The 9,857-nt window shown below is 54.5% G+C and overlaps 1 protein-coding gene across 1 annotated transcript; it reads left to right on the forward strand.

Moving 5' to 3' along the window:
* Positions 1–2,317: 2,317 nt before the first annotated feature.
* On the forward strand, positions 2,318–4,444 carry CCDC177 (coiled-coil domain containing 177). The gene has a single exon (XM_026519692.2). It carries the CDS (start codon positions 2,318–2,320, stop codon positions 4,442–4,444), a length of 2,127 nt encoding a protein of 708 aa, XP_026375477.1.
* The last annotated feature ends 5,413 nt before the right edge of the window (positions 4,445–9,857 follow it).

The following is a 9,857-nucleotide window of genomic DNA, read 5'->3' on the forward strand; positions in this document are numbered from 1 at the left end:
CAGGCCCACTACTCCTGCTGCTCTTCCCCCTCAAGTCCCAATCTTTCCTGCCTTGGGTGACTATGGTATCCAGCTAACAGGGTTTCCTGCCTCCTGTTGGCCCCTCTAAAGCCTTCATTCCATTGTTGCTAGGGTTATGTTCCAAAAATACAAATCCAATCATGTCGTTTTCCTGCTTTCAATCCTCCACTTGCTCCTCACTGCCTATCTGATAGCATCAAGGTTATTCACAACATAGTTCACCATGCTCTCTAATATTATGTTCCACCCACCTGCCAAGCTCCTCCCTCCAGTCGTCCTCCCATCTGTCTTCTATGGCCACTACCACTCCAAATGGAAAAAAGGCGGGGAGGAGGTGTCTCAAAATAACACTCATTAAAGGCCACTAATTGGTTCTAATGTGTGTAACCTGGAACCAGGAAGTCTCCAAATTTGCATTAAACACTAGTCACACATTTTCTGCCTGCCTCAAACCTATCTGAATGTTCTTAGGTTTTCTTACAAAAATAAAATCATTGTTTGGATTAGGAACCCTATTTCTATCCAATTATTAATATCAAGTCCCAATTATTAATATCTAATTATTAATCCAATTATTAATATCAAGGTCCCCTTGAGAAACAAGCCAAGCTATTCATTCTACCCAGTTAAGGTGCTTATGGAATAGGGTTTCTCAGTGGATATATCCATCAAGTGTGTGTGTGTGTATCCATCTCAATACATATATATTGGATGGAGATATATATATATATCTCCACCTCTCCAAGCGTGTATATATATATATATATATATATCCATCTCCACCAAATATATATAGATCCACTCCACCAAATATATATATATATGCATATATATATATGGAGATGGATAGATCTCCATCTCCACCAAACGCATATATATCCAACTCCACCAAATATATATCTATTTCTCTTCTTCGCCCTCTAAGCAAACAAACCAACACCCTTGAATGTCCACCAGGAGGCGCCGGGGGCGTCGCCAGACCTGCGGTACCTTCACCGTTGGAGAGACCGCGAGGGATGCAGCAGCGATGGAACCCAGCTTCCTTTTTCAAGAATCAGTGTGACGGAAGGGAGCAGAGCCGCGTTATTTTAGGGAGACCTTGTCGCACTCCCCCTCCCGTGTGTAGGTAGCGTCTGGGATGCATGCGGGCCCCATGGAGAGACGCTGGCGGTGGCTGCGGTGGCAGCTGGGGCTCCTACCGCGGCTGCAGCCGGCAGTAAACCGACCCCGCGGGCGCCGGGATTGAAGACGCGCAAGGGAGAGCGGCGAGCTGCGAACAAAAGCCCTCGGCGCGGGGCCCGAGCCCGGGACGTGCGGTGAGTGTACCCGCCGGGAGACCCGGGAGCCGCGGGCACTGGCGTGGCCAGGCTAGCTGAGTCCCCAGAGCCCACCTCGCTGGGATACGGTAGGGAGGACTCGGAGGCATTCGGGGGCAGGTGTCCGAGCCTAGATTGGGGTGGATGGTGCCTTTAGCACATTCAGACTCGGAGGGGACCGGGTGCATTTGAGAGGACCCAGGAGCCTTCTCCATCCCCAGCAAACACCGGGGGTGGGGGTAGGGGAGACGGGCATAGCTCCCAGCAAGCCCTGCCCAAAAGACAGAACAAGACTCGAACACCCCTCCCGGGGGGCCTCTTATAATTGAGGCATTTCTTTCAGCCCATTCATCAGCCCCGGGCCCCGGGCCTGGGTCTCCTTCGGCAGGGGGAAATCATATAGTATACACCATGTAAATTTAATCACACAAGTCACAGGGCCTTTGAGCCTAATCCCAAATAAACTTCTTCCCTAGGCAAATGGGGTCCTCGCAGCAATGTACTTTGAGGATGAACAGGCATCTTCTTTTTTTTGTTCCTGCAAAGCTGCATCCCCTTCCCCGCCTAAGCTACAAACAAATACACTAATCCTCCTGGAATCCTCCACCGCCTCCCTGGCCCGCTACCGCCTGCCCCGCGATCTTTTCATCTTAACTTGCAGCAGCAAGGAGATGCATCCAGTGGGCCAGACGCCTGGGGAGCCGGGTCCCAGGCCCCTGCCCCGCACACCCCGGCTGAGGAAGGTTGAGGCTTTTCTCGTTGCACCAGTTCCCGCCCCCTCTCACCCCCGCAGCCCCCGCCTGAGTTTTCAGGGCATTGGTATTATGATTTACGTTCCACCAGGCCTCTGAGCCTAATCCCAAAGCAGATTAAGTTGGGAGGGGGTGTATATGAATGGGGCGGGGGAACTGCTCTCATGTATTCCTCGGTGTCCCTACCTTGTTTTCGGCAGCGACTCCGCAAAAGGACAGGGCTCAGCCATGGTGGACCCCGTGCCGGAAGAGGAGAAGGCGGGAGACGAGCCTGAAGGTTCGGGGGGGGACGCAGCCGCCGCATCTGTGGCCCCCGATGCACCTGGCGCCCAGCAGCCCGCCGCCTCCTCGGCCTCCGCCTCCGCCTCGGCCTCCGCCTCGGCCTCGGCGGTGGCGCCCCGCAAGGCTGAAGTCCCCAGCACGGCGGAAGAAGGCGGGCGGCGGGAGCAGTCTCCGCTGCTGCACCTGGACCTCTTCAACTTCGACTGTCCGGAGGCCGAGGGCAGCCGCTACGTGCTGACCAGTCCCCGCTCGCTGGAGGCCTGTGCCCGCTGCGCGGTCAAGCCGGTGGAGCTGCTGCCTAGGGCCCTGGCAGACCTGGTGCGCGAGGCCCCGGGCCGCTCCATGCGAGTGGCCACCGGCCTGTATGAGGCCTACGAGGCGGAGCGGCGTGCCAAGCTGCAGCAGTGCCGGGCCGAGCGTGAGCGCATCGTCCGCGAGGAGAAGCGGCGCCTCTTCACGCCTCTAGGGCCCGCGGCCACTGCCGCCTCGGTGCCCAGCGCGGGCGGCAGCAGCAGCAGCTGCAGCAGCGCCAGCCTCCCGGCCTCGCCCGCGCCGCGTGCCGCCCGCAAGGCCTCTTCCAGCCCGTCTCCGGCCCGGACACAACCACCTCCCGCGGCTTCGCGGGCAGGTAGGAAGAGCCACTCGCTAGACTCGCTGTCCCGCCGGCGCGAGGGCGCCCTCAGTTCCGAGTCTGGCGCATCGTCGTCTTCCTACAGCGGGGAGAGCCTGCGGGAGCTGCATTGGCCTCCGCGGGCCTCGGCCAGGAACAGCTGCCCCGCGGGCTCCGCGTCCTCCGCCCCCAATCCCCTGGGCCGTCCTTCCGCCCTGGCCTTGGCGCCGCTCACCGGCCGCAGCTTCAGCCTGGGTGACCTGAGCCACTCTCCGCAGACGGCTCAGCACGTGGAGCGCATCGTGCGCCAAGTGCGCGCCGAGCGGGGCCTGCGGGGGGTGCCGAATCGCGACCGAAAGATCGCGGCACTGATGCTGGCGCGCCACCAGGAGGAGCGCCTGCTGCTGGAGCAGCGCGCCGCGGCCCACGGCCAGTGGGAACAGCAGCGTGTGCGCGCAGAGCAGCGGCGGGAGCGCGAGGAGCGGGAGAAGCAGCGTGCCCTGGAGCAGGGCCGCCGGGCCTGGGCTGCGCAGGTGGAGGAGCGGCGCGGCCGTCGGGGGCGCGAGGAACGCGAGGAGGCACGTAGGCGGCAGCGGCAGTGCGAGCGCAGTGAGGAGCGGCGTCGGGAGCTGGCGGAACGCCAGGGCCTGCTGCGGAGGGAACGGGTCGAGCGCGCGGCCCGGGAGGATCGGCTGCGGAAGCTGCAGCAGGAGCAGAACCTGAAGCAGCGGGAGGAGGGCCTGCAGGAAGGGCGCGAGCGGGCCGAGCTGGTCCGCAGGGAGCGCGCTCAGCGCGCGGCGCGCACCAAGCAGCGGCAGGAGGGCCAGCTGCAGCGGGAGAAGCGGGAGCTGAGCCGGGCGGAGCGGGCGCGCCACGAGGCCCTGCTGCAAGGCCGGGCCCAGCAGGAGCGCGCGGACCGAGAGGGCTTGCGAAGCTCCCTGGAGGCCAGCTTGGGCCGCGCGCAGGAGAACTACGAGCAGTTGGTGGAGCAGCGCGCCCGCGAGCTGCGGGAGCGGGCCCGGCGAGAGGAACTGCAGGGCCGGCGGGCCAAGGAGGTGGCTGAGCGCAAAGAGCGCGAGCACCAGGCGCACCTGGAGGCGCTGGCCCGGGTGGGGGAGCGGCGGCTGCAGCACGCGACGCAGGCAGCCGAGGAAGCTGTGCAGCAGAAGGCGCGGCGCGTGGGCCAGAGCCGGATGGAGAAGGAACGAACCCAGCGCGCCAATAAGGAGAAGGTGGAGAGGGATGAGGACTGCCGCCGGCGGGAGCTGCTGCAGGCCATCGGGCGCAAGCTGGAGCGTAGCGAGCAGCTGTCTCGAGAGCGGCGGAGCGCACTGGAGACCGCCCGCTCCACAGCCAGGGCCTCCTTCCACGTGCGGGAGAAGGTACGCGAGGAGACCAACACGCGCTCCTTCGACCGAATGGTGCGGGAAGCCCAGCTGCACGCCAGCCTGGACCGCAAATGACCGCCGCCCTGAGCTGCCCAGGCTGCCACGCTCAGCCCTGCAGGCCCTTCCCCTTGGCCTTTATGACCAGACTGTGGAAGTCTCTGGTCGCCACCCAGGGCCGCGGCCTCGCCAGGCTCCCGACCAACGAAGCAATGAGAAAACAGAATGACTTGCCAGCCCACCGCCTTTTACAAAACGAACTTCATTTGGAAATGACATAGCACAATCTTTAACCACGTCTTGGTGGCTCCCACAGCGGCCCTTGCCAAGCTTCCCAGTGTGTCTTTGGGATCAGAATAGAACAAAGCTGGGAGAGGCGGGCTGCGTAGGGACTGGGGGAGGGCCCCTGTAGGAGAGGGTGCCGTGGTGGCCGCCCTCTTCTCAGCAGCCGCCCAGGCACCTTCCGCATATTGGTGTCTGAGGTGACATTGGTTATCGCAGCCGAGAAGACGTCGCCTTGGCTCACCTCCATCCTTTTAAATAATGGCAAGTTGCACAAAGCTCAGAGGCCTCGAAGAAAAGCACAGCTCTTCCAAGGTGTTACACCACACCCAAAGACCCCAAAAGCGATTGGCTTCTGTATGCTTGACTCTTAATCTGCCATTTGAGCAAATTCTGGTCTCAGTCATGGTAGTTTTTTGGTTGATTCCCCTAGGCTTTCTAGTTAGACAATCACCTGCCAGTAATGATCAATTTGTGTCTTTTTCCCCCTCTCCTTATTCTCCCAAGTGACACAAGAAATCGGTTGGTTTGGTGATGCTGCTTCGCTTTAGTGGAAGCCCCCAGCCCCTGGGGTAGATGAGTTCCCCAGGCAGCATTGTTTCCACCCGATTCTGCTTTCTTGCAGGGTAAGAATCAGCTTCAGGGGAGGCCGTGTCTGTTGGCCACCTCCCAGTGGGGAGCGCCCTCCTCGAAAGACAGCAGCCATGCCTTAAGAAGCAGAGCTTCCTCGTGTGTCTGCCCGGGCCCATCCTGCCTGAATCTCCAACCCTGGATGCAGCCCCGAGGGCGGGCCCAGCGAGTCTGGCGCTAGGGAACCATCCCAGCGCTCTGAGGGTGATCTCCTGTGGCGGCTAGCATTGCCCCTTTGCTGTTGAGAGTTGTGGTCGCTATTGTTGGTAGTTTAGCTTCCCCTCCTCCACATGAGGAAAAAGAGAATGTTGCCCCGTAAGTTCCTGGTTCCCCCTCACCTTTGCTGAAAGTGTTGAATCATTCTCTCCGTGCCTCACCTTTCCCACTGGCCAGTTGGGGCCATCGGTACTCTTCTCCTGGTACCTCAAGGTCTTCCGGATCCAAAGCACCGCCTCAGTATTATTGGTTGGTCTTCTTTGTGCCTTTCTTGACCTGGAGTAGGGAGGCAGGAGGGCTGCTGTTGGCCTAGTGTGTTCCCGGGAATACAGATTCCTGGGCGTTGGAAGGGGCAGTGCTTCACAACAGATAATCGTTTAGCTTCTGGGGGAAAATAACTTGCAAGACCAGGCCACTCCCTGGTCCAAAAAGTCCCATTCAGTTGTCTTCAGGCAACTTTAATGCCTAGAGTGCTTCCTTCCCGTGAAGCCAAAATCAGCCCCCGCCATATCCACCCACTGACTCTGCCTTCGTCATGGAAAACATTACATTTTACATTAAACCAGGATCAGGAAATAAAAAGTTACCAAAAACAAAAATAAAAAAAAGAATCAGGGTAGAGAACTACTGTATTAGACATGTTTCATGTATATTCTGCTGGACAGAATTGTCCCTAAAGTGTCTGGTATTACACACACACACACACACACACACACACACACTCCATCCGTACCCCCTCCCCAATTGCATGCCACCAGGTACAAAAGCATTGTGTAGAAGGGAGCAATACTTAAATGTTACACAGGAGCTGTGCCAAGATTTGTTTTTTGAATGGGTGAGTTTTTCCCTCTAATTTTCTTCTTGTCGGTAACCAGGTTATCTATCAGTGAGCTAGCTGGAATAATTGGTATTGTCTCTGAGTCAGGACCATTTAACCGAAAGGTTAATTTGATACTTACTGGTTCTTACCATGTGGCTCCTGATTTCCTAGAGAGCTTTTGAAACCCGGATAGAAAATTTCACCTAAAACTACCTTCTTCCAGGGTACGTACACTCATTTGAGAAGGACGCCATCTGGTTTTCTGGATAACGCCCCGAAAGGTACACAGGTGTTCTAACTCACCCTCTGCTCAGTTTGTTTTCTGACTTACTGAGTGACTTTGGGTAGATCACCTCTCTGTGCCTTGGTTTCCCCACTTGTGGCATGGGGATCGTGACTTCGGCCTTCCTCAGCACTGTGAAGATGGATCAGAATCAAAGTGGTTTCTCAGCCCTATGTCTTTAGAACCACAGGTGCAATTGCCGTAAACAAAGGATCATGTGACTGGACTATGGCTGGAGAGTATAATGTACTGTCATGAGTGAGCACAGAAAGGAATGGTCTCAAAAAGTACATTGCAGCTACCTAGAATTTAAATAAAACTTGAAAAAAAAAAAAAAAGCACATTGCAGATCATAGTGTCACACGTGATGCGAAGGCCCAGGTCTGAATCTGAATGTCACCAAATTAGAGGTTTGCACTTAGAGAAAAGCACCGTGTAAAGGAAAAAAAACTTGGATTCCCCCCCCCAAAGAGAGATCCATATAGCTAAGTAAACTTAAAGCAAAAACAGAAGCCAAACCTAGTCATCGTAAAGAATAGTTCTTCTAAATTTCAGACCATCTTCTAGAATATAGACCCATCTATAGGATAAGTGGTCATGTTGCCCTTTGAGGAGGAGCAATTTCCAGAATCATTTTTTGGCCCTTCATTTATATTCTTCTCTTTGACATGATACCAGAGAGAAGTGGATCTTATTCTGAACCACAGCAAGGGACAGTTGGAGGGTTGGGGGGCAGTGGGGATGGTTGGGGAGACAGGCGTACTTCTCCCAATGTAAGCATTCTAACAAATGCCCCAAATTGGCCTCAGAGCACCATGCTGGAAGTCTTCTTACCATCCAGGAAATTGCAGCCCCGAAGCGCTCTCAGACCTTCGCATTTGCCCTCTTGGAGCGCCCCCTGGCTCTGAAACGAGAGAATGTGAAATGGAGTAAGGAGGAGTGGGAAGGGTTGGAAGAAGCTTTTGTTTGGTGCATTACGAAGGAAACAAGCAGGACAAAACTGTTTCCAATGGACTCATTGGTGAAGCTAGCCCAGCATCCTGCTCAAGCAGTGACCAGTGCCTACACCATGTCTGGACAGGAAGATGGAAGTTTCCCTTCAGAAGCACACAGACTGAATCTTCAAGGGATTTGTCAAAGGCGAAGAGTGGATGGAGAGGGGAAGGCATATCTGAATGTAGTTTGTGTTCAGGCTACTGGGTCAAGTCTACCAGTTATCATTTCTTCTCCTTTAAAAAGTCCCTTGACACAGAGGGGTGCCTGACTTCGCATAAGGGGTTGTAGATTGTTAGCCTCGAATCCCCTATCGCTCACAGTTTGGCACCTCCCACATGGTAAGCACATAAATACTCGATGGAGAGAGGGATAGATGGTGGATGGCTGGTGGACAACTGACTGGTGATACGAGGAAACCAGTGAAGGATCGATGGGGTGCGCAGGCCTCCATTCATTTGACAAATTTGTATTGAACATCTGCTGTGTGCCAGGCACTGCTTTTGATGCTGGCAAGACAAAGTCCGATCACTGACCCTGGGGACCCTTGATGCTTCACTGTCGTGAGCAGACATCTGTCTGTCCCCATTGGGCTTAACTACCTTCCCACCCTGGTATCCATCCACAGGCAGATCTGATGGTCCTTCAGGCTCTAACTTCAAACCTTTTCAATTTCCTGGGAACATACCATCTGCCAAACAACCATCACTCAGTCCCTGTTGTTCTCTTTCCCTTGATTAACCGGGAGCCTTGATTAATCAGGTCAGATTCATAAGGTCATGGACTTAATCAGCTTTAAATTACAGTAAAAAGAGAGAGGGAGATTAATTACCTTCAAGGATGTTGTTTGTCACCACATTAACTAAGGCAGCATAAATAATGATCGTGGAAAGAAGAAAGGCAATGATTGTCAACCCAGAGAACGAGCCTCAGGCCATGCAGAGCCCCAGATCACTAAACAGGGTAGCGGTTTCACCATTCAACTGTTCGTGCTCAGACAAGAAACTCAACATTTCAGAAGCATTTCCAGCTTAAAAATTCCAACAAAAAGAGATTTCTGATCAATACTGAATTGATGAGCAAGGTTAGGGAAGCAAATATTCTTAAGACTTCCAGGTGGTTGAGGTTGCCCATTGGTCGCTCTGTAGACTTGCCTTTTCTCCACCATGTGACTGCCGTCTCCACCCCGCATGTCCCAGGGAAACATATGACAGATGAACACAAGGAAACCTGGCATTTCTTGGCACAGCCTGGAAAGCGGCTTTCAGGGACCCAGCAGATAACTCTCAGTTCTAGAAACGTTGTTTGGGCCCTATATATGTGATACACATTTGGCTTCAGTTGTCTGATGCAGCACCTGCTGTATTCTGACCAATCATGGGCTTTAAGTACTGCCCGTGTGGAAGAGCACCGGGTCTGCTCACCTGTGTCCACTGTTCCCCAGAGCTCTGGTGCGTCTCTCTGGGTACATCTCCTCCCGGCCCCATCCATCCCTCCACATGTCCCTTCAGACGGGGCCCTGGTGTTGCTTGGGCTTCCCATAAGTCTGGGCTGGGACAGAGGGTGGAGTTAATATCAGATGTTAGGATATAGAGGGGAGGGTGGTTTCCTTTTGAGGAACAGTGGTGATCGTTGTTTGCACTGTTGTTACTTCCTGACTCATCAAATACCGTCATGTCCCATATGAGCACAGACTTAGTCCAAAGTGATTTTTAAATTAGCTGCCATTTTGAAGTGTTCATGCCTTTCTTCCTCTCCACTAGTACAGTCTTGGTGGCATGTTTTTGCGTCAGACATTTGCACAATTCATAGGACTGTCAGAAAGACAGTAGATCCGTATCTACTCCTGTTTGATACACACACGCACACACACGCACACACACACACACACACACGCACACACACTCCTACCAATTCCAGCATCAGCGTTCTTTCAGAGGGAGGGCAATTGTAGTTGTGTTCTTCCAGGGAAAGGTAAGCTCTGGGGAAACTGAGCTGCCCTTGGTAGGGGTCCATGGATTCCACCTACCTCCAGCTCCTGGGCTGCTTCAGGCTCTGGCCTGTAAGCGTAGTGTCCATATTTCCATAAGTCCAGCAATGAGCTAAGTGGGTGGCAAAGGGTCTTCATATTGCCACTACACTTCTCCTTTCCCCTACTCAGTGTGACAGACTGGCTGGAAAATGGATTTTGGATGCCAAAATGTTGACATTCAGAACATCTCAGCATGATGGAATGGCTAACATCTACAAAGTTCTGAACATCCAGT

The sequence above is a fragment of the Ursus arctos genome, unplaced genomic scaffold (assembly GCF_023065955.2).
Source record: "Ursus arctos isolate Adak ecotype North America unplaced genomic scaffold, UrsArc2.0 scaffold_25, whole genome shotgun sequence".
Taxonomy (NCBI): Eukaryota; Metazoa; Chordata; class Mammalia; order Carnivora; family Ursidae; genus Ursus; species Ursus arctos.